This window comes from Protopterus annectens, chromosome 2.part0 (genome assembly GCF_019279795.1).
Source record: "Protopterus annectens isolate FY-2018-M chromosome 2.part0, PAN1.0, whole genome shotgun sequence".
Lineage (NCBI taxonomy): Eukaryota > Metazoa > Chordata > Ceratodontiformes > Protopteridae > Protopterus > Protopterus annectens.
The window spans coordinates 1,792,922,560-1,792,947,679 of NC_056728.1; the positions used below are offsets into that span (position 1 = coordinate 1,792,922,560).

Here is a 25,120-nt window from a genome sequence, read left to right on the forward strand (position 1 = left end):
ACGGGTAATGTTCATTGTTTTTCTTGATGTGGAGAAAGTGTGTTCACTCTGTGGTTGGTGGCAGACTGGCAAGCTGAAGTGCTAGGCATGCTGCTCTGGTAAGATGTGATGCATCTTGGCAGCGGTTGCTTGTGCTCTTTGGTGTTTGGGAGCCTTAGAGGGAAGATGGTCAAATTGAGAGAAAGGTGGAAGTACATAACTGTAAATCCACCAATGAACAACTCCTTACAGCTCAACTGATTGTAAGAACATATCTGTTTTCTTCTATGTTACCGTTGTGCCTTTTTTCTCTAGCTTCAAAGTGTGCCTTCTTTTTTGGAGCATTTCTTCTTGTAAAAGAAGCAGTCATCTTAGATTACCTTTCTGAAAGTACTTCTGTTCTTTTGCTCCTTTCACTTTTCTTCTCATGCTTGTGAATGTCATTTATTGTCCTCTGATGTAGACTATGCACTATGCACTGTTTTGTTATCCTCCCCAGAGAGGCACTATCCTGCCGTTGTATTTTTAAAGATGAGGTATGCAGAACTGCTGCGAGCAGGTTATAGTCTCCCAACAGTTTTGTATTATGAAAGAAACATTTCATATTTCCATTTATGATTCCGGTCTTATCTGTACCTATATACCGTAGTATTCTGGTGGTGTTTTTACTGGATAGCTCACCTTACCTTATGATCTGATGCAACTTCCACGTTCTTTTTCATTTTTATTAAGTGTTTTTCACGCTGTTACGTGGTCTTTCTTTGGATGTTTGTTGTCTGCCATGTTACATTGCCTTCCTCTGCTTTTGAGTGCCAGCTTACCATACATTTGATCATTCCTTCATCCCCCACCTCCACATGACCCCTGTTTGATGGCTGCACTACTAGCACCACAGTCGGCCCATTTGTTCTACCCAGGAAGCCCTGGCAACCCATTCATTCATTCATCAGTGGCAAGAGTCTGGTGCTAGTGGGTAGCAAGGTACAAGTCTTGTGGAGTGACCTCCCCTTCTATTCCTTAGACTGCCAATATATTCTCGAGTGCTGTTTAAGGAAGGTGTGCTGCTCCTGCATACACCATCTGTTTCCCCACCTCAGCAGGGCAGTCCCTACCCAAAGCATTGCGAGCCAACACAGCTCCGTAGTGTTTGGAGTATCTGTTTTGTAAATATTTACATTTTGTTTTTGCCTGTCATTACGTGCTTATGTGTAATAGTATTAAGCCATAATAATGCGCAGTAAGTAGGCTAGTGGTTCACATTTGCTCTTTTAAGCTTCAAAGCTTACACCTGGCAGTATGATAGACATTTTGCATGTCTGCTACAGGGAGGGTTAATGTAGCACGTAATCTGAGGTTTACCTGCCAAGCCTGCAGTTGCACTTTTTTGTTCGGAAATTTTACAGCAGCTTCTGTTTTATGGGAGACTTTTTATTGCAGTATCGATTCTATACTTTTTTGAGGATGATTTTGCCTCTGAAGCAGTGAGTGTGTTTATTTACAGTTTAGATTGTACTGTGTGTGTGTGTGTGTGTGTGTGTGTGTGTGTGTGTGTGTGTGTGTGTGTGTGTGTGTGTGTGTGTGTGTGTGTGTGTGTGTGAGATTTACCCATGTGCTTCTTTTGTTCAAAAAGAATAATTTCCGCATTTGAATAATGAGCTAGCTTGTGAGCTAGTTTGTTCAACCTTTTCACTGGTAGCATTCTGCTTGTGATTGAAAATAAGCCCTATAAAAGGTAGAAAAATAAGGTAATGATTTGCATTTAGTTACTCAGCTGGGAAACCTAACGCATGCCTTTTCATTTGCATTGTTTGCTTATTAGGAGAGCAAACATTGCAGTAGGAGGTATCTGCAGATGATTTGGACACAGATGAAGGTATATCCACTTTAATAACCGTAGACTTGATGCTGTGCCCTTTATAAAGGAAGATTTATGATGCATAGTGCTGTTTCTGTGGCAGATTACTCAATTTAGGTTTGAACAAGTATTGTCCGATAGCATCATTTAATATGATGCTTCCAGGTGCGGTGATCACTTTTAATGTGTACGTTACCACATATTTAAAAATAGACTCTGTTAACAGTATGCACTGAAGTCAGATCTACAGTATATTTACAGTGAAAAGGCATCGGGCACTGCAGTGGACAGAGAAAAAGTAAGGTGGTCAGGCTAAAGAGTTCAGTCCGTTGCCATTACCATGTAGAAATCCACCAAATAAGTATGGCAGGAGATTATATGCACTGTAAGTACCTGTGAGTGCCTGAATCCAAACAGAGGTGAACGAGTTAAAATAATGGATGAACAGATTGTGGAAAGGCAGCACTGGCCGCTGATGGTCTGTTCCACAGGGGCAAAACATGCATGTATGGGTGGGGGGGGGGATTTAACATCATTTTAGTTGCCAAAGATATGATTTTAGTTGCAGAGATTTTTTTTTTTTTTTTTTGGGTCTGCTGTAATAGATAGAGAACAGTAGTTAGCAGTAGTTAGACAGCAGTAAACGGAGTCAGAATAAAATGGAAAAGTATGTTGAAAACTGATAGTTTGGAGATGAAAAATTTAGTGTGACTGAAAATAGAAGCCAGAGCTAGGCAGGTTAACTATGAAAATAAAACAGAAGCAGTTCCAGTCAATCTTTTTTTACTGGGTAAGAAGGCCTTAAAGATCAGGTCCAAAACTTACTTACCTGGCAAAATTGTTTGGGCTGAAGTAGTTGCATCCTCCTTGCAGATGAGATGCATATCACAAATACAATTATAAGGCAACTGCAGCAAAAAAAAAAAAAATCTGCATTTCATTGAGCATATTGCTTGCCACTCTGAAGCATTCATGCAATAACATTAAGCCTAGCAGCATAATAACGTGATTCTGTGGACAGTTTTACTTGGAGGTCGGGAAATGAAAATGAAGTACATAGTGAACACCTTGTTCAATGAGTAAAAGAAGAGTCCGTAAATATTCTAGTCGCAGAGTGTTTGTTGTGACTCTGTTTTTACTTTACTAGCCATGCCATTTTTAATCATGCAGAGTGAACATAGCTGCTTAAGTTATTCCAAATGCACACAAGAAGTTATAGGCTTGTTTCCTTTTGGAATAGCTGTATTTTAGCAGACGTAGAACAAATTTAACAAATGTTTAATTTTTCTCCATGAGCGTATGCAGTAGCTGAGATTGTAAGGCTTCTTTTTCACAGATTCTCAGTTAACCCCTTTCATAGATACATACCTGGATGGGCATTTGCATAGCATTTCATGTCAAGCTGTTTTAAATGTCATCTTTTCGCATAAACATACAATTTTATGTGAAAATGAGACTAAAGTGACTACTGAACAGCAGTGACCATTCCTGTAGGTGTGTGTGTGTATGTGTGTATGTATGTGTGTGTGTGTGTGTGTGTGTGTATATATATATATATATATATATATATATATATATATATATATATATATATATAAAGTAGATCTGACATTACATTTTGCCACTTTGAACATGATCTTTACAAAGAACAGAGACAATTACAAGTTACAAGTGGCGTCCCACAAGGCTCAGTCCTGGGACCTCTCTTGTTTGGTATATATTTCTTGGAGGTACAGGCCAACACGGAAGGACTGTGGCTGACCAAGTTCGCAGATGACTGCAAACTGGGCGCCATAATCGACTCTCCAGCCGACACAAGCATCCTCCAAAAGGGCCTCGTAGAAACAGACAACTGGTGCCAGAGCCATGGCTTCAAGCTAAACGCCAAAGAGTGTATAGTCATCCCCTTTGGCAAAAACAAAGTGCCCACAAATTACCACATAGGTGGTAATCCATTAAGTACAGAAGAAGTAATTAGGGACCTGGGGACCCAAGTTGATAGCAATCTCTCATTTGACAACCACGTAGCCAAAGTGGTTAGAAAAACATTTTATATAGCCCACCTAATCATGAAGGGATTCACATCTAGATTAGGGGAGGTCATCGTGCCTCTTTACTCATCCCTCATCAGGCCCATAATTGAGTACAATGCCCCTTTTGGGATGTACCTTACCAAACACCTGCAGCAACTGGAAAGACCCCAAAAGTACTTCACCAAGAGGATCAAAGGGCTCAAACAGATGCCGTATGCTGCCCGGTTAAAGAAACTCCAGCTCTACTCAGTGGCATACCGCCTGCTCAGAGGTGACCTGTGCCTGACGTATAAGGCCATGTCCAACCCGGAATTAAGGGACATGCTGCACCTCAAAAAATCCAAATCCCATCGAGCTACACGCCGAGACTTGAACCTCAGCACTGAAATAAATAGGACATGCTGGAGGGACAGATTCATAACCCAGAGGCTCCCTTCACTCTGGAATAAAATCCCAGTCCAGGTTAGGCAGAGTCCCTCATTGACTCTTTTCAAGAGGAATCTTGATGAGTGGATGGGAGATCGTAGGTTTACCCCAGGTATCACTTCTGTGTCACTGTTAGACAGAGGCACAGTATACTAACCTCGAAAAAGGGCATAGCAAAATTAATTTAAAATGGGTGGCGAAAGCCAAACATACTCTGGCTAGGCTTATAAATGCCCTAGGGCAGATAGCCTAGTATGAACCTATGAACCTATGAATTAGAAAATAACAAAGCAGTGGTTACAACCAGTGATGCGAGGAGCCAGGATGGTCCACACGTAACTGCTTCTTTAGTAGTTAAACTGCAGGAAAGAGAATTTTTACGAGCTTCTTTCTAATCTCCAGTAACTTAATTTTGACTTTTTAAAATTGTATTTTCAAAAAAAATTTACAGGGTTATAGAGCTTTTTCTATCAAATCTCGCCTTGTTTATCATTTGACAAAAAAGGAAGTGAGTTCCACAAATTTCTATAGCTAGTTTCTCTAAAGAAAATTTTCAACAACCAAAATTTCTGTTCAGGAACTGTTTTGAAAGCTGTCAGTTTTCAATGAAACTGGGCAACCTACAGGATAACATTTTAAAGCAATCAGAATTAATAAAGTATATGACACAAAAACAAAAAGTTCAGAATATACAGGGTATTCAAACAGCACTATCAGACACTGATGCAGGATTGAAGGAAGATAAATCCAGTCTGATTTTTTTAATAAAACAAAGCATCTGGATATTATATAGAGTAGAATACATTTGAAATCATGAAATGATATATAAGATTTTGTGCTCTTCCTGAAAAGACTGAAGGATATGGTATGAATTTGTCTGCTGGGATTCCCAACTTCATAATTCTTTAGGAAGGTCTTGCATTTGGCAGACAGAGTACACTTAATTCACTGGGTAAGCCACTTTAATAATTCCTAGTCCTCTTGTAGAGCCTTTGTAATCTCATGTCTTACTCGGACAAATAATTGTTTTTTTTTAAGTCAACCAGGTCAAAATTGTCTAATGTTTGGCCAAAATACCATCAAAATTTGATGATGACTGTGCCACAAAGACATTGGGGGAAGAGAAAAAAATGCTGGCCACTGATTTAAAAAAAAACAAAAAAAACTGTAAAACAAAACTATATAAAGGTCCAATTAAGATCGACAAACTCTATGTTATGGTCCAATTAAGATCGACAGATGCAAATTTTTTACAATCTGGAACAAAATATTTAATTTAATAACCTGGAAGAAGTTGCCTCTTTTGTTAAAAAAAAAAAAAAAAAAAAACAAATAATGATCGTCACAGAGAGCATAGACTGGTCTGCTGCTTTTCTAAAAAGAACATCAAAGAAACTCTTGACTGAGCTGCCAGCCAACAAGGAAAAAACACACACACACTTCATCCACATATTTATATCTTCCCAAGTAAAAAAGGCTTGAACGTAAGAAATTGACATGTTTGTCATCTTATTCATACATAAAAATCCTGGAAAGAAAGTGTGATGAGACTCTACTATGTCTTACTTATTCCATGTAAATCTCTCTCATCCTTAAGAAAATAAGGATAAGACTTATAAGTGTAGTCTTATGCCTGTTATAGCATCATTTTTTTTTTTAATTCTGCTTAGTGGTAGTCAGTTTTGTAGCTTGCCTTTCAGTTATGTTCAGACTTTTTTTTTTTTTTAACAAGTATTTAGTGAAGTATTCTTACTAATTAAGTTTTAATGGGGTGGTTGATTTTCATGGTTAAACCTTTGTATTCATTAAATTCAGTTTGGTTTATATTCTCACAGATTCTTTGGTTGCTAAACAGCAGTAGCACAATTTTTTTTTGTCTCCCAAAATTTTGTATGAAATGCTAAATTGTGATGAAAACTGGAACTTTTCTGTGAAATCTGTTACTGCTTTAACAAAAAAGAGTCAGTTACTAACATTAAGGGTTGCTAGATTCCTACCCGAAACGCGAAGTACTGACAAGCATGGTTTGACTTGCCGAGCTTCTTCTGATGAAGTCATGGTTATGCACCCCAGTCAGCATCCTCTGGCATTCTATGCAGCCCAGTCAACATCCTCTGGCATTCTCACTTTCTTTGATTATAGAAAATAATTAGAGAAAATAGAATAGTTTTGAATAAATTAGGAAAAAGGTGCGTGGACACAAGTGGCACCACCTTAGTTATTATTTAAGGTAACATTCTGATCACCTTTTTAGTTTTTATAGCAAATATTTCTTGTTTTTTGCCCATAGAAGAATTACCATGAGTAAAACAAGGAAGCATATTGCAGTTGAGAATTTTAGGCTGCTCTATTTTAATGTCTTTATAAACTTCTCCCAGTGCAGTGGCTGCCAAAATACTGAAGTGGAACAACCAACTCTTACCTAGTAATGTTATAAAGTATTTATACTAGTACTTAAATGATATTTTCCTTCAGCATCCCATCACAAATCTTGTAAAGGATTTCAGTAGTTCTGCATTTGAGAACAGTGTGCTGACAAGCAACAAAGAAACAGTGGTCAAAGTCTGAGCTTAATACAGACTGTTACACTGTTGACTTTGTATGACTTTTTTTTTAGGATGCTACACTGAACAGTTAAGTTTTCCAGAAATGGAAAGATATCAGGAAAAGGGAATGATGGTGATTTTATTTGACACTCTGGCATTTGAGACATTTGGAATGTGACTATTGGATGCAGATTAGTGCAGTTCTATACCGTGACCACAGTTTTCAGGAAAGGATGAACTTGTATTGCTTTCCATTAATGCAGTTGTTGCATAAGATCGGTTTAGGTGAGGATGGTGGAAAGTGTGTGTCCGTAAAATGAGGCAGTCCTAGAAGTTACTGCTTACATCTTATTTTACTCTGTTCATGGTCCTCCACTGTTAAACACTTCAAATGTCAAGGGGGCAAGTTCTTATAAATAGTTCAGTGCTGTATCCATTTACTTATGATTTAAGTCCTCTCTCTCTTTGATTTCAGGCTTTATGATCATTATGTAATTGCTAAAATAAGTTGCATTGTTTTTTACAAATATTCTACAACTGAATATTAATAGCCATGAAGCCTCTTCTTTGCCACATTTAATTTGTTATTGAGTTTGTAATCCCAACCTGAAATTAAATCTTTTTGGGGAGTATTTATGAAAATTCTCTCATATCTCTCTAATGTGATCAGTTTAACACCGATGTAGGATGTTTGTTTCATGTAGGACACTTATGTCCATAGGCTGTGTGTGTGTAGCACATTTGAAAGGTTTTTGAAAGGGTGACAACGCTGAAAGCACATTTCTACTAACAATATACAAGTGACTATTCAGTGGACTATGCATGAAAATGAATGACCGAAAAAGTTGGTGTACGTGTGTGACTGTTATTGGGTTAGGTAAGGGGAAAGATCAACTGTTTTACATATTTGGGGGTGGTGTCTGTGTGTGCATGTGCAGTTTCCTTTTCTTGTGTAGTGGTACTGTTGAAAGGATTTTGTTCAAGAATCTTCAACTTTTAGAGTTGAGGAACATTTAACTTTGTAGCTGTCTAGGCTATTACTTATCCTTCTTTTTTTAAGCTCATTTACTACGGTGGTGGTGCTGCGGTACCGTTGTCGCCTCACAGTAAGACGCTGTCCGGTTCGATTCTCAGCTAGAGCGTCTTCTGCGTGGAGACATGTGTGAATGGGCATACCTTCATTGAAGGTTGTGCGTCAGATCTGGCAACTCGGTACGTAAAAATCTACTGCCAATCATTAGCAGACCGGAGTTCCACTGTGGCGACCCCTAACCGGGAAAAGCCGAAAGACACAACAACCCAGCTTATCTTTGTCATCCAGTCTCTAGAGATTTATTTCATCCAGTCTCTAGAGATTTATTTTCCCCAGGGGGAGCATCTCATCTGTGACAAATGTCCCTAATGTTGCATTCTGCAGCTTTCTTTTAATGCATATTTCCTCCCTTTTTTTGCTCCCAGGTAAGCAGGCTCTGTTAACCTATCATTTGGGATCAATGTTGGATTGCCATGTGGGTGGATTTCCAGTGACATCCTTCTGTTTGATTTTTATCTGTTTTCTAGTGGTCCTTCTCTGCTTCCATTTGTTCAGTGGTTGTCCCATGAACAGTGACACAGTCTGCCTTTTTTATTTTGGCTACTAGAGGAGTTAAAGATGGTAGTCTAGATTGGCCTCGCATCATTTCCAAAAAGTCATATCTGTCAATGCAAGGAGTTTTGTCCCCAACATTTCCTTGCATTTAGCTTGGTAACTTTTGATTTGACATCTGATATTGTATGTCCAGATAAAGGGCCTTACTGTGTGGACTGAGGTCCAGTACTCCCATACCTCCCCAAGTTTCTTAAGTAATATTTCATTCCTCAGACAAAATAATTTCCTAATTTCTCCAGAGTTTGACAGTGCCTGCCTTAAGAGTAGGTGTTGAGATAAGGCTTACAATTGTATTACTATGGAAGTATTAAATATGCCAAGGTTAGAGGTAGTTGAAGCTCAATTACTAAAAGGATAGGAGGAGATGAGATATAAAAATAGTTATGTATAACCAGTCTACAGAAAAATCCCTAGGAATAGATGGTATTCCTGTGGAAGTTTGGAAGCTAGGAGAGGAAAAATAATGATAAAGATCTGGAAGGTTTTAAAAGTTTAAGAGGAGGAGAAGTACCAGCATCCTGGAAGAAAGTGGTGGTAAAGTTAATACCTAAAAGGGTAAAGATCTGTCAAGATCCAGCTTCATACAGGCCCTTTTTAATACTAAGCCATGGTTATAAAGTGTTTGTCTAGAGTGGCTAAAAGAATGGCAAAAGTGATGCCAAAATTGATAGATATGGATCACTGTGGTTTTGTGGAGGGGAGGAAAACATTTCACAATCTTAACAGAACATTGATGATCCTGAGGGAAGCAAAATGTAAGAAAATAACACTGTTATTGGTGGGTCTTGATGCAGAGCAACCATTTGACAGAGTAGACTGGGACTTCGTGAACAGGGCAATGGAAGCATTTTCCTTCCCTGATACAATTATAAGGTTGATTAGAAGTTTATATGATGGATCAGAGGTGAAAACTTAGTGGGTAGGGTCCTGTATGATTATCTCTGCTTGAGTAGAGAAACAGGCAGAGCTGTCCTCTTTCCCCTTTCTTGTTTGCATTATGTTTACAACTATTGGCAGAGAAAATAAGGGACTCGGAAATTCAAGGATGTAATTGGTATGGTAGTTAAGAAAAGCTGGCTCTATTTGCAGATATTATTTTATACATGACAAAACAAGAAAGGGACATTACAGTGTTGTGAAAACATTTTAAGACAGTTTCAAATCTTTTCAGGATACAAAATTAATGCAACTAAAACATGATTAAATGAAGTGTTTAGGAGTATGGATTAGAAATGACTGTAGCAGCCAAGGATATGTGGCAAGAGACTAAAGGGAAGATAATACAAAAAAAATGAGAAACTGGAAGATGTGTTATATGGATACGAATACTAAGATACAAGCTATTAAAATGTTTAGTCCCTTTTAGTCTTGTACACAGGTCAGGCATATTTTTAACAACCAGAGGAGAAGCTGTGGATGGCAATTAAAGAGTTGAAGAATTTTATCTGGGAAGGGAAGATGACAAGAGTGCAATGGGATAAGATGATTCTTCCAATAGAGCAAGGCGGACTAGGATTACCCATTTTGAGGGGGTATTTTAAAGCAGCACAGTTGAGGCTCTTCTACATAGCACAAGCAGAAAACAATCATTCAAAAGTGGAAAGGGTGATGATACAGGGAGAAGCTTGTACCTACTCAGCACAGACTCCACGTGGGCCGGCAGAGTAATTCAGGCTGCAGAGAGCTGAATAAGCGACTTTTCTTGATACTAAGTATATTTTTTGTTGCTTTCCACATCTGAATACCTAGCGACTGTATTTCGCCTGCCTTTCTGTTACATTGAAGCTGTTTTTACTGCATTTAACTTAATATTGCACTTGGAATCCTTGTTTGTTACTATTTGACTGTATTTGTAGCAAATTCTTCTGTAAGCTGTAGTAGCTGATTCATAGCATTTATAAGTGTTTGCTGTACCTGTTTCTGCCTGTTTTGTGAAAAAAAAGAAAAAAAAGAAAAAAATATCTCTTGTTTTTCCTGCTTTACTAGTTTAGTCCAGTTTCAGAGTTGCTGATTCCTGGGCTTTGGTAGTAGTTCCTGTGTACTGTTTCCTTGCCTTATTTGGGGGAGAGGAAGTTACCTTGCTTACCAGTGGGAGTGGGAAGCATTGAGCTGCCTTTTGTCCAGTTTTGTGAGGTTTCAGCCAGTAACTAGTAGTTTATTGGTCGTTTTGGGCCAGTTTCTAGCTTTTTCCAGCCCCCTGGTATAAAACGCGGTAAACGCGCGCTTTTCAGCTTGTACCTACTCAGCACAGACTCCACGTGGGCCAGCAGAGTAATCCAGGCTGCAGAGAGCTGAATAAGCGACTTTTCTTGATACTAAGTATATTTTTTGTTGCTTTCCACATCTGAATACCTAGCGACTGTATTTCGCCTGCCTTTCTGTTACATTGAAGCTGTTTTTACTGCATTTAACTTAATATTGCACTTGGAATCCTTGTTTGTTACTATTTGACTGTATTTGTAGCAAATTCTTCTGTAAGCTGTAGTAGCTGATTCATAGCATTTATAAGTGTTTGCTGTACCTGTTTCTGCCTGTTTTGTGAAAAAAAAAGAAAAAAATGTCTCTTGTTTTTCCTGCTTTACTAGTTTAGTCTAGTTTCAGAGTTGCTGATTCCTGGGCTTTGGTAGTAGTTCCTGTGTACTGTTTCCTTGCCTTATTTGGGGGAGCGGAAGTTACCTTGCTTACCAGTGGGAGTGGGAAGCATTGAGCTGCCTTTTGTCCAGTTTTGTGAGGTTTCAGCCAGTAACTAGTAGTTTATTGGTCGTTTTGGGCCAGTTTCTAGCTTTTTCCAGCCCCCTGGTATAAAACGCGGTAAACGCGCGTTAGCGCGGAGCTGCCACTGTTGCACACTAGGGCAGCGGTGGTTAAGCAGGTTTAAACTATTCGGGCTACCTAAAGTCCACTCTTCAAATTTTCCCTTAAAACTACCTTCCTCGAACTATACTACTGATCAAATCAGCGTATCCTATAACTAAAAAGATCATCTCTACTTGACTCCAAGTAGACTATTCTCTATCTGTTAAACCTAGCACTTGCTCCTACAGTACTTATTACCTTGATACGGCACTCTTGTCATAGATAGTACCCCAAAAAGGCAACCCCCCATTTCTCGGTCACCCACGTCCCCCGGAATCTTTTTTTTTTTTTTTTTTTTTTTTAAAGTTTTTTGTCTATCCTTCTAGCATGTCGAGGGATCAGTTGCTAGTGTCCTCTCCTGCTCAGCTGGTGAACCTGGGAATATTGAGGCAATGTTACAATTGCCTCGTACACAGACAACCCTCTCCTCCTCCCACAAAACACAAATACATGCGAGAGATGCAACTATACGGCCAAACTGGAGGCTGAGCTCTCTCAACATAGGACTGGCAAGACCAGTCAGGAGGAGAAGGTTACCACACACACTATAGACCCAGTCTCACATAGTACCATTACAACCTCAAATCATACACATAAACACACAAAGACATACTCGGAGGCTCTGATCAAAAATCTACCAAAACAGCAGAGGCCACCAAAGCAGACACCCAAACAACCACCACCTCAGAACACAACATCTGCAACACATAGACCTCACAGTCAGAGTGTCAAACAGGCACAGCCCTTAAGGCCAAACACAATGCCAGACACACTAGTCATTGGTGACTCCATAGTCAGACACACTGACGTCCCGCTCACCAGACTGAGTAAGGAGAAGGTCACAGTAAGCTGCCTGTCGGGCGCTAGAATCCGCCACATAACGCAAGCACTCAGGTCTCTCAACAGCAGGTACAAATATGACTCAGTCATTGTCCACGCTGGTGTAAACGACCTGAGACGTACCTCCTTGGACTACATGAAAAGAGACATTGAGGAGCTCTCTGATTATGTAGCCCAGGCAGGTATGACCCTGACCTTGAGCAGTATCCTACCTTCACCAAGAATGATGCCACAATACAGAGATAAGATGATCAGCTTTAACAATTGGCTTAAACACTGGTGTCATTCAAAGGGGATCCAGTATCTGTCTGCCTGGGATGACATGCTGGACAAGCCACGCTGCCGCAAGGGACGGCTTGCACCTGTCACCCTGGGCTTCGGATATTGGCAAAGGCTCTTGCCACCCCATAGTGCCTTTTTTAGGCAAGGCTCAAATTCTAAACCTACCACCCTAGAACACAAAAAAGGAAAAAAACTAAGGGTAATGCTGCTCAATGCCAGAAATCTAAATCTCAAAATGCACGCACTCGAGGCCCTTCTCAGTATGGAGAACATCGATGTCTGTGCTGTGACAGAAACCTGGTTCAAGGCTCCTGAGAGCACCCCAGCTATCAGGCTTTACCTCATATCATGCGTTCCGGCCCCAAAATCCGGACAATACCAAGAAAGGAGGGGGGGTATCCATATTCATCAAGGACACCCACACCTCAAGACTGGTGGCAACGCATGATGCATCGGAGACCATCCAGGTGCAATTAACCATAGGCAAGACTGCTCTGCAAATTGTAGCATGTTACAGGCCACCCTCACAAACTCAGGAACCTCACATGGCCTTCCTGAAAACACTAGAGGGGATAAATGTATCACCAAACACCATCATACTAGGTGACTTCAATTACCGTAATATAGACTGGGAACACTACTCAAGCCCAAACACCCTAGCCCAAAAGTTCCTGGAATTCATAAACTCAAATGCCATGGAACAACTAGTCACCATCCCCACAAGAGGAGATAACATACTTGATCTCATCATCACGAACATGGGAGCGCAATGTTCAACACCGGAAGTATACCCCTCACTGGTGAGATCAGATCACAAACTTATCTCGCTGGAGGTCCTCATTCCCCACCTGAAATAAAAAAGACCACAGTAAAGAACTTCTCAAAAGCCGACTTCACACTTCTAAAGACTAGTGTGGTCTCCTTTAAGGCCCCCGAGCCGGCGGAAAACAATACTCAAGCCGCTGAATCACTTACAAATGCCTTCTACCAGCACCTGCAGGACTGCATGGATAAGGCAATCCCAAGCAAAACAAAGACTCTTTGTACCAAAGGCAAGCGTCCAGTCTGGTGGACCCCAGCCATAAACAAACTCTACAACAAAAGGAGGAAGCTACTACAAGATAGAGCAAAATCCTTAAAAGGTAAGACACCCTTGATCACTATAAGTAAAAAACTAAGAGCTCTCATAAAATCATCCAAAGCAAATTTCGAGAGAAAAATCGCTAAAGACTCAAAAGACAATCATAAGGCCTTCTTTAGCTATGTTAGAAACCTAGGAGGAAACTCCCAGATATGCTCAGAACTAGTTCAAAATGATGTGAAGATTACTGATCCTACAGGCATTGCCAACATACTGGCTGACAGGTTCAGTGCAAACTTCTCCCCCCCCCCAAAAGGAGAGATATCTATACCAAACGAGTGCTGCCCCCCAATCATCTCCAGCGCCCAAGTGAGAACTGCTCTCTCCAAAGCAAAAAACACAGCATCCATGGGACCTGATGGTGTCCCCGGCTGTGTGATCCACGAACTCAATGAGGAATTAATCCCACAGCTAGGACAGCTGTTTAATCAAAGTCTTACCTCTGGATACGTACCCAGGGAGTGGCGCACTGCAACTGTGGTCCCACTTCACAAAGGCGGTGCCTCCACAGACCCTGGAAATTACCGACCCATTAGCTTGACAAGCCTTATCTGCAAAGCCATGGAGAGGATCATAATGGACCTCATAAATAAAGACATAGGGAATTTGCAGACTTTGGATCCAACCCAGTTTGGCTTTGTCAAAGGCAGATCATGCCTTTTAAACTTGGTTGACTTTTTCGAAACAGTCACCAAAGCCATTGATGAGGGAAAGGCAGTCCATACAGCCTACCTCGATCTGGCTAAGGCCTTCGATACAATACCCCACTCGGGTATCATTGAAAACTCATCAGCTTAAATGTTAACCCATACATCACAAGATGGGTTGCAAACTGGCTGACTGACAGAACCCACAGGGTCAGAGTTGCTGGCGCCATGTCAGACTCAAAGCCTGTCACAAGTGGTGTCCCACAGGGCTCAGTCCTGGGCCCACTCTTGTTTGGCATCTACTTTTCCGAAGTTCAAGCAAACACAGGAGGGTTATGGCTGACAAAGTTTGCAGATGACTGCAAACTGGGCGCCATAGTAGAAAACACATCTGACACAGATATCCTTCAGAAGGGTCTCACAGAAACGGATAACTGGTGCCAGAGCCACGGCCTAAAGTTAAATGCCAAAAAATGCATAGTCATACCCTTCGGGAAAAACAAGGTTACCCCTAGCTACCAAATAGATGGCAATCCACTGAGCACAGAAGAAGTTATCAGGGACCTGGGGACCCAGGTTGATAGTAGTCTGTCATTCGACACCCATGTAGCTAAAGTAGTTAGGAAGACCTTCTACATTGCCCACCTTATCATTAAGGGATTCTCATCTAGATCAAGGGAGGTCATAGTCTCCCTTTACTCATCACTCATCAGACCACTGATTGAGTACAATGCCCCATTCAGAATGTATTTGACCCGGCACTTGCAGCAGCTGGAGAGGCCACAAAAGTTCCTCACCAAAAGGATAAAGGGTCTCAAAAATCTGTCCTATGCTGCCAGACTGAAAGAACTCCAGCTCTATTCAGTCGCTTACCGCTTGCTCAGAGGAGACCTTTGCCTAACATACAAGGCCATGTCAAACCCAGATTTGATGAATATGCTTAACCTCAAAAAATCTAGATCCATCAGAGCCACAAGGGCGGGAGACTTAAACCTCGACACGGCTATTAATAGGACGTGCTGGAGGGATAGATTGATCACCCAAAGACTCCCTATGCTGTGGAACAAAATCCCGGTACATGTGAGGCAGAGCACCTCGCTGGCCTTGTTCAAGAGAAATCTTGACCAATGGATGGGAGATCGCAGATATACCCCAGGGATTACCTCAGTGTCACTGCTCGACAGAGGCACAGCAAAATAATGGGTATAGTTCCCCATACTAAAGGGGTGGCGTAAGCCACAAAACGATGGGCTAGGCTTGTAAATGCCCTCGGGCAGATAGCCTAGTATGAACCTATGAAGAAATGAGAGATTGGGATATTGAATGAAGACTCTTAAGGAGAACATCATGCAGAGTATTGTATTCATAAAATGGAGAGTGTTCTAAGAACTAAACCAGCACAAGTATGGAGAAGAGATTCTGCTGATAGGGGTTACTGCAGTTAGGGATAAAGACAGTAGGCAAGAGAAGGTTAAAGATGGCCTTCCCTATTAAGGATTGATGTCCGAGTATAAGGCAAAGAGAAAGAAATGGGGGGGGGGGGTCCTGAACAAAAGACCAGCACTTAAGAGTCTAGAATGAAAGTGGACATTAAAGGAATAAAATATTGCATGATAACTGCAAGAATCAGAGGAGCTTAGAAAGGATTGGAAAGAGACTGGATTAGCAATTCACAAAGATATAATGGGGGATATACATATATCTCCCAAATATTCATCAATGTCTAGAAGATTTAGGTTCTTTGCATGGAAGTGTTTACATGGGTATATTTATAACCTAAGTAGACTCCAAAGAATTTTTCCTCTAATGGATAGCAAATGTTGGAGGTGTGACAGGGAAGAAAAAGGTGGCTGAGAACATATTTTTTGGGAGTGTAATGAGTTGACAGACTTTAAAGATTCCTTGCAGATCACTCTGTCAGAGATGCTGGATGAGCAAGTTGGATTGATTAGGGAGATGATTTTCTTTGAGCTGCGGTACAGAATTGGAATTGCCTAGACATATTAAATCCTTGCGGAGTCTAAATATGGTGGCTGCCAAAAAAACAGTTACTGGAAAATGGAAATCGGAGCCAAAACAACTGGAATTTGGATCTTTGGGAAAGGGAAGGAGCAAACTGCATAGGAAAAAAATGGGGAATTTTGGCAACAATATATGCAGAGAAGGAACAAGGTTTAAAAGACAGGATTTGAATGAGCCATATAATGCTTAACTGACAATAACTGGATATGTAAGTGATGTATGTTTGCAACCACAGATGTTTCAGTGGTGTCTGTGATGCATAATGTTTGCAACTAAAGTGGTGTCAAGTTTGTTTTTCATTGATTATAAATGTAAGATTGCCTATGTCATGCATGATGATTTAATAAAGATATTTATTGAAAGAAACGACAACTTTTTGTTCCGTGTCCCATACCTGGACTATTTTGCTAGATTTCCTATTGATGATGTTACAGGTTAATGTCTGTTGTGTATGTCTTTGATATGATAACTTTGTAGTCCAGCACCTGGATAAATGTTCTTAGTATCTCGCATAGCTGTGGTAGATCCATATCTAGGTCACTCGGGGAGAAAATTATATCATCCAAGAACATCGGTATTTTCATCTCAGGTATTCCCTACATGTATCCCAGTGTATTTGGTGCCCTGATTATTTCCCCTAGTGGCCCCAGTTATAGAGGAGATGCAGGGCATCCATGCCTGGTGCCTGTTGTGACGTCATACTTCTGAGTTTTACTTGCAGTCGATCCTATTTTCCAAATCAATATGATAAGTTCTGTGGGAACCTTTTTCTCTATTACTGACTAGAAGGACCCACTGTACCCTGTCAAATGCTTTATCAGCATCAAGGCGTAACAAAGCAGCCGGAGTTCCTTGTTGGATCGCATCCTGTGTAATCAAGGTGGTGTAACATGTTATCTGCTGCCCTGTTACCTTAAATAAGCCCATCTGGTCTAACAAGATAAGACTGAATATGTAATTATTCATTCTGTTAGTCAAGATAAACATGAGCTTATAATCCTGGTTCGTTATAGAGATGGGACGGGATGAGGCTGTCTGAAGTGGGATTTTACTTTTTGTGTATGGGAGCATTAACCACTTCCGTCCAAGTGTCTGGAATTTCCTTGGTGTCCAGTATCTAGTTAAACAGCCTGAGAGACCAAACAAAGCCAACCATGGATAAATCCAGCATTACCCTCATCCAGCTGTGGGTTATTGCCATTATACAGTGATATTATTTAAAAAAAAAAATTACTTTTCTTAAATGTCTTTGTATTAGGGCGCCATGGTGTTCTTGCACTTTTTTGATGCACTCCACATTTGTATGGGACTTTGAGTTCCCACACTTATGCAGTCCATCAGTGCTTTGGAAAGGAAGGTCTCTGTTGCTTGCTTTCTTCCTTTATTTTTTAAAAAAGTATGAAATTCAGACAATTTGGAGATATGAGAGAGACAGGGCAATACAAGTAAAATTGGGTATGTTTCTCTAGTTTTGCATAACATACCTAATTTTCTTTGTATTTCTGCCCTGTCTTGTAACTCTAAACTCTCTGGATTTAAAATGTCATACTTCTCGACCTGTTTGCCTCAGGAAAACTGGAAAATCATAGCATATATTAATAGAAGAAAGTCCTGGCAACCAATTTATTTCTCTGTTGATTTATGCTGGATTTTACAAAGGGCACACTGGTTGGGCTGACCAGTTAGCGTACACGTTTTTGAATGTTAATGGCCAGTCATTGTATAATCCTTTTCCCACACATTTGCTTACTATCTCTGCCTTATCCTTTCTTTCTTAGGTTCTGAGTCCTTTAATTCCTCTCGCATCCTTTTTTAATATTGTCCCATTAATATGGAGTCATTTGACCAGGTTGTTTAATCGTACCCAGTATTCTCTCTTGTTTTGCATTTATTCCCTGTCTGTTCTAGTTTAAATGTTAAGAATCTCTGGTGCTTGTCCAGATTTGGCTGTTGTCTGAACCTCCTTTCCAGTTTGAGGAGGGGAATGGTCTGAGTAAAGCATCTAGCCTACTTCCACTCTTACAAGTAATGTAACCTCTGTGTATTCTTGACCATGTTTTAAACCTTCTTGAGTAGAGTGTGTATCCCTTGTCCTGAAAAGCCCTCCCCCTCCAACTTCCTTACATTTATTAGCCGTAGTTGCCATAATAGATCCCCGGTTGTCTTTTCTACCTTCGTTAATCTCCTAGGTGAAATACTTCCTAGGCAAAATCTTGCTATGGTGTTGCTCAACAGTGGGATAAACTATATCCATAAATGTGGACAAATACCTATTCATACCTTATATTTCCTTACACTCCCTTCTTCACTTACTTCCTTATTTCTATCAGTTTCTGTCCCATGGCTTTCTCTGTATAAATGTACCATATGCCTGCTTTTCTCTCGCTTCGTATTGCAATTCCTGTTTGTGTTATACTAACTTACCTTTAATTTCTCTATAAACTAGCTAAATTTTCTCTGTTAAATCATTGCCCTATAACTTCTATCTATTCTTGACCAATGTTTTCATATTTTGTCTAATTTGATGCATTATTTAAACTCAAACCTAGCAAATTCCCCAAAAGAACTGGGAGCAATTCCACCAGTCGGTAAAACAGCAAAAAAAAATCAAAGTAACCGAAGGCAGAGAGCATTAATAAAATCCAGATGTTTAAGTGTAAACTCTTTCGTAATGAACCACATTACTTCATCAGACACAAATAACATAAACTACAAGCGGTTTAAATACATTAAACCCAAAGGACCTATCACAGAGCAATGAAATCCCTGCAAAAATCATTAAGATCTTAAAAAGGACATGAAGCATATTTAAAAAATCATGACTTAGCTGTTGAATTTCTTACCCTTCAAAACTGGCTTAACTCCTTAAGGGGGACACAGTCTTTCAACCCTGACTCTGTGTGCCCCCAACCGTAAAATTCACTGAAGTTCTGTATTTTCAGTATTGTTCACTACATCTCCAAGTCTTATACTTTTGTTTGTGTACATAAAACTTGAAACAAAAAAGTATGTGCATCTCCTGCTGCAAGAATGTGCTTTGCTAAGGCACTGTAGTCATGCCCCTTCTTAAAGTAGTAAATGTGATCTCTAATCCTTTCCCTAAGACAGTGATTGGTCTTTCCTACATCATATTTAAAGCAGACAACGCAATGAGCCACATAAGCAACATTGTGGGTATTGCAATCTTCCCTATCCCTTAACAGCCATAAATGTCTGGTGTCAGGGTGTCTAAAGAATTTCAATCTGTATACTCACAGTATGTGCAGCTTTCCACATTGTGTGTGCCTGCTTTTAGATAGTCCAAAGAGTGACCTATCCTGGGATAACAGAGCTGCTGTTTCAAATTCTTTCGTTTTTTGTAATTGAATATAGGGTGTGTACCCACAAGTTCACTGATCTTATCCACCAATAAAATATGCCATTTCCTACTAACTATATTTGTGATCCTATTTACATCTTAGGATAATACTGCTGGAGTACGTTGGTCAACATGGTGTTTATCTCTCAGATCTACTGTTATGAGAAAAATATGGAGTCACTCATCCTTCCCTCTGCTCCTCTCACCTTTACATATGCTTGCTCTATTTCTCGTAGACTATAACCTCTCTCAACAAACACATTTTTCAAGTAATCCAATTCATGATCAAAATAGTTCTCACAGGACAGGCACGATACCCTTAGCGCCTGACCTTCCACTATATTGGCAAAAATTATGTAGTGGGTGCATACTGTCCCTATAAAGAAATGAGAGACCGTAATTTCTATGTATATTGGTAAATAAACCCTCTTCTGTTTTCAAGACTGTCACATCCAAAAAATCAATAGGTGCAGCTGATTTATTTAAGATAAACTTAAGGAAGTGATTACTACTGTTCAAAACATTTACAAATTCTAATAAGTCAATCTCATCGCCTCTCCAACCTATAAAAAGGTCATTGACAAAACATTGATAAAAACAAACTGGAAAATTGCCTTCTTCATGTACATATTGCTGTTCCCATCATTACTAAATTTGCATAGGAGTTGGCACAACTAGTGCCCATAGCCACCCCTGCTATTTGCCAATAACAAATGTCTTTAAACAGAAAAACGTTGTTTGATTTTATTTGTATGCTATTGGAAATTAATCTGTTGTGTCCCATACTTGCCATGCCTAGTCAAACATGCCTTAACCATAGCAATTCCCTCTTGATTGGGAATGCATGTGAACAAGGATACTACATCCAAAGTCACTAGCAACTCAACTCTTTTTTTCATGGGCCCTGTGGTTATCTTATACAAATCACTAAAATGCTTACTCCAGTAGTACTTGGACACTAGACACTATCATCCAAAACCATCCTAATCTGTTTTTCTAAATATATTGAGAGCGGCTCTGTGATCCATCCTGCTCCAGCTACTATTGGCCTAAGTTTAGATTTAGTGGGATGTTTATGTATTTTGGGAAGTCCTTGCATCTGAAGGATTAGTGGCTTGTCAACTTGAAAAAATTCAAATAGCTCCTTCGTCATAATGCCTAAGCACATACTTTCATAAGGTGCGTCATTAATACGATTTATCATAGACTGTATAATACAACTATTTATAAGATAGTCCCATTAAGTATCAGCTAGCATACTTTTCATTTCCAAATAATAAGCAGAATCCAATATCACCACTGCCCCCCCCCCCCCTTATCAGAGGGACGAATCACTATACTGTCATTTCTTTGTAAGTTCTAGAGAGCTAATTGCTCATCCTTAGACAAATTATGTACTTTACGTTCCTCACAATCATAACCATCATACAAGTCTTTCACAAGCTTGTATAAATATTTCTACACTAGGAGGTAAACTTGGTACAAATACGCTAGGTTTTTAAAACTCAATTCCTTCTTGGTACTGTTATTATCAAACAACTTTTTTATTGCAACATTACAAGCAGATAGATGCACTTGCACCAATTAGTCACTAAAGTTAGACTTTATAGACGGTATGAAAGTCAAACCTTTTGATAGTGAAGAGCATTCTGCTTCAGTTAACTCATATTTCGATATATTCCATACTAGTCCTGCCCCTCGAAACCACACATCATCTGTAGCATTCTTGTTTGGAAGGAAGATGGTGGTTCTTTCCTTTTTTTTTTTTTGTCCTCCCTGTTGCACCCATTTGTCGAACGATCTCTTTCTCTGGTTCCGAAACAGCAGGGGAAATAAGGAAAATCATGTTCTATCGACATTTGTATCATTTTTCATCTTACTACTGGTAAGGGATCCGTTACCAAAGAAGTGGTACTGGAACCAACTAAAATGGAGATTCCACCAATGGAGTAGAGTAGACAGAAGTGGGAGGTACCGGCGACGTAACACTGGAAGATGACCAACTGGACACTTGACCCTCTGTATTCGACTGATTGGATGGCTCTGCCGATTCTCTTTGCTGATTGGTTTTGGTCTCATCAGGGACTGTACAGTTTATAGGCCAAGTGAAATCAAGCTTATGCGAGAAATCATCATACACATCTCTCGCTAACGTCTTCCTTTTCTGCTGTAGAAGTCTTTTCTCATAATGCAAAACTTTCTCAAGCAACTCATTCAAATAAATCTCTGCCCGCTCCTCACCAGCTACATTCATAAGTTCACATTGCTGTTGTACAGCTTTACCTTTCAGTTCAATTTCCATTGGCTGAAAAAAGTTATCGGATAGGCCCTTTATTAAGGGTTTAATGTATGTAAACTGTAGTTTATTTTTTGTGATGAAGTAATGTGGATCATTATGAAAGTACTTGCACTTCATTAAACATTTGGATTTTATTAATGCTCTTTGCCTTTGGCTACTTTGTGTTTTTTTTTTTTTTTTTTTTTTTTTTTCGTTTTTTTTTGTCTTTTTAAAGACTGTAAAATTATTGTCCTTTAAAAATGTTTTGTAATACTTTGGAGCTGTTCTTCCTTGATCTCCTCTTAAAATGGGCTCCTACCCAGTCAGACGTACTTGTTAATCAAATGTCAATAAATAAAACTGAAACTAGTACAGTTAGAAAACCAAGATTTAACAGCCACAGCTGAAGCAGTTAAAAGCGAATTGTACTAATTTGTAAAGACGCATTGAGGCAAAGCCTTCTTGTAGTACTGATTTTCTTCATATGTATTTGACCATCTAGACTTGATAAAATTCTTATCTAAAATGATTTCACTTGCAAAGTAAATTAAAGTTCTGCCATGTTCCTTCTAGGAATGTAATACTTAACATTTTAATTGTTTTAAGAAAATAATAGGATTCCTTCTTGTATAGTGAATCAAAAGAATTCAAAATTTGGTTTGTGCGTAAAAATGAAATATTTATGGCAACAATGAAGTAAAACGGAGATTTGAGATGCTTATGCCTATGACTGTGTATACGGCAGATCACTGACTTTGTGCAGGAAGAAAATCAAACACTGGGACAAAGGTCTGTTGGATATTCAAAAACAAAAAGGGCTTCTCATAGTTCATATTTCAAAAAGAAGACAAAACTCTTCTGAAAATGATTGCCATAAATAAGAATTACCAGGACGTTTCTCCTAAAACGTGTTGGCATTAGGAAATTAAAATATCATTGTATTCAGTGTCACCCAGAGACTTGCACAATGCAATTTAAAAGAATAAAATTACAGGCCAGAACCAGTCCTACAAGGAAAATCAGAAATACAGAAGACAAGGACATGGCTCGTAAATTCTAAGATTTCTTAACATTACAAAGTTAAACAAACTAGCTTGGGTCCTCAGACACATTCCCTAAAGAATAATAGGGAAGAATCAAATTACTTGAAACCGAGAGAAATGCTAAAGCAGCTTCTTTTAAAGTTATTGTGCATTGGTTAGACAATAATTACAAAGCTTTCCCCTCTCTGAACTTATTTTGAGTACTTTCATTCAACTTTAATATGAAATGAACATCAGAGAAGTCAACGGCACTAAACCATTCAGTATTTAAATACTGTAAAATCCAGTCAAATTCAAAATGCTAAGATGCATCATAGCCTGAACTGACATAATTCTAACATCACTTCCTGTAAATAAACAGTTCAGTAATCAAATACTCTAAAAACCAAGTAGTATCAAAAAAATTAAATAATTTCTTACACAAATATCATTCCAACTTCACTTTCTGTAAATATCAACAAAGTGCACATTTAATGAGGTTCTCATTTAAACCAGGAACCGAGTCGGAATGTAAATGTAACTGGCACCTCAATTCTAATACTTCTAAAAGTGCGTTACTGTCCCCTATAAAATAATAAACACTATCAGTAATAAATACTAAAAAACCTTTACAGTTCACCAACATCTTTATTATTCGCTGCTAAACAATATTCTTTAATCCTATCACCTAGCTTATATATTGTTTTTCCAACTCAAACACTGCAAGTATTACAAGACTAATATGTAAAATTAATTTGGAAATTAATGTCTTTTAACTCCTCACAAGTGTGAATGTACTTTGCATACTGAGCAATTATAATATTTAAACATGCCGTTTTAATGCTATGTTGATTTTGACCTAAATGTGACCGTTTCTCAAATGTTTTCTTTCTATAGATAGAATGCTCAAAACTGAGATGTTCTGAATCTTGACTTAATTCATCATCAAGGAATTGAACAGTAGAGCCAATTCCTGCAACAGTGAATTCCAGAATATCAGTGCTGTCCCTGACATTTTGTAAAAAAAAAAAAAAAAAAAAAAAAAAACTTTTAGCTTAGGAAAATCTCTCCATTTCCCAATAACTTAAAACTGCTGGTGTAGGATGGGGCCATTTTTGACCCCCATCTGTACTCCTCGCTTCTGATGGGTATGTAGTGTTATTGAAAGTGAATACGTTATTTAAAACTATATCTGTATGTTCACAAATAACTCCTGTCTTATTTTTATCCATTAAAGTATATTTTTCTAAAACATTCTTTAAATATTGAAGAGCTATATCACAGGGAATACTAGTATATAGGGAATAGATGTTGAAGGAAAATAAGCTATCTCTAGAATTGACTTTTGTATTAAATATAAAAAGACCCATGAATAACGTAAATAAAATTTAGTATTTTGAACCATCTCGTTTATCTACAAAAGCAAAAATATTTTTGGTCTTGCTTTTCTTAAAGGACACTGTATGTCGAGCATTTTTTTGTCATCTGTATGAATTTTGGGGATACTGCAAAATATCCCTAAAGAAGGATGTTCACTGAGTAAAAAAATATATATATAATCCAAGTATTTTTTTTTTCTTCAATAACTATAAAAGACTGGTCTCCTTAAATTTCTTTTGAACCTCATAAAACTGATTTATCTTGTAAGGATTTTTTTATTTTTTCTATATGCTCATCCTGTAACATCACAACTATACCCATCCCTTTATCTGCTTTCATGATTGTAATAGTAGAATCATTGGAAAGCTCTCTTAATGCAACGTGTGCCTCTCCGAAAAACTAAACCACTTCCTATTTTTGTGTTCCAGGGTCCCTCTAAAATCTAGTTCACAAACTTGCAATAAGTTATTCAAAGTGCTATGTAGTGCTGGATTAAAGGTGCTTTTTCTTCGTTTATAATCATTGATGGAATCATGTTCACCTAAGTTTTCTTATATACAGTCTTAACTGTAATAACACATTGCTTAAATCTGCCCTTTGGGCCGGTGTATAGGTGCCACCTTTCTTTAAGACATTGAGGTGGCAATTACTGTCAAACAGTCCAAGTTCAGCGACAACCCATCATTTGGACTCTTTAACCACTGCCTCTGCTGTTCCGTCAATTTCCTCTTAAGTTGTCAGAATTAACCAACAAAGTAATTTCGCATTGCCTGTCTCATTACTGGAATAACTCTGTCTTTCCCCTTA

General features: G+C 38.9%; 1 protein-coding gene across 1 annotated transcript in view; it reads left to right on the top strand.

Moving 5' to 3' along the window:
* SDHB (succinate dehydrogenase complex iron sulfur subunit B) overlaps window positions 1-25,120 on the top strand; it is a 681,600-nt gene that overhangs the window by 105,968 nt on the left and 550,512 nt on the right. The window contains exons 6-7 of the mRNA XM_044061824.1: window positions 1,481-1,493; window positions 5,340-5,348. Of these exons, the coding sequence (XP_043917759.1) occupies window positions 1,481-1,493; window positions 5,340-5,348 (22 nt within the window). The remainder of the gene's footprint in view (window positions 1-1,480; window positions 1,494-5,339; window positions 5,349-25,120) is intronic.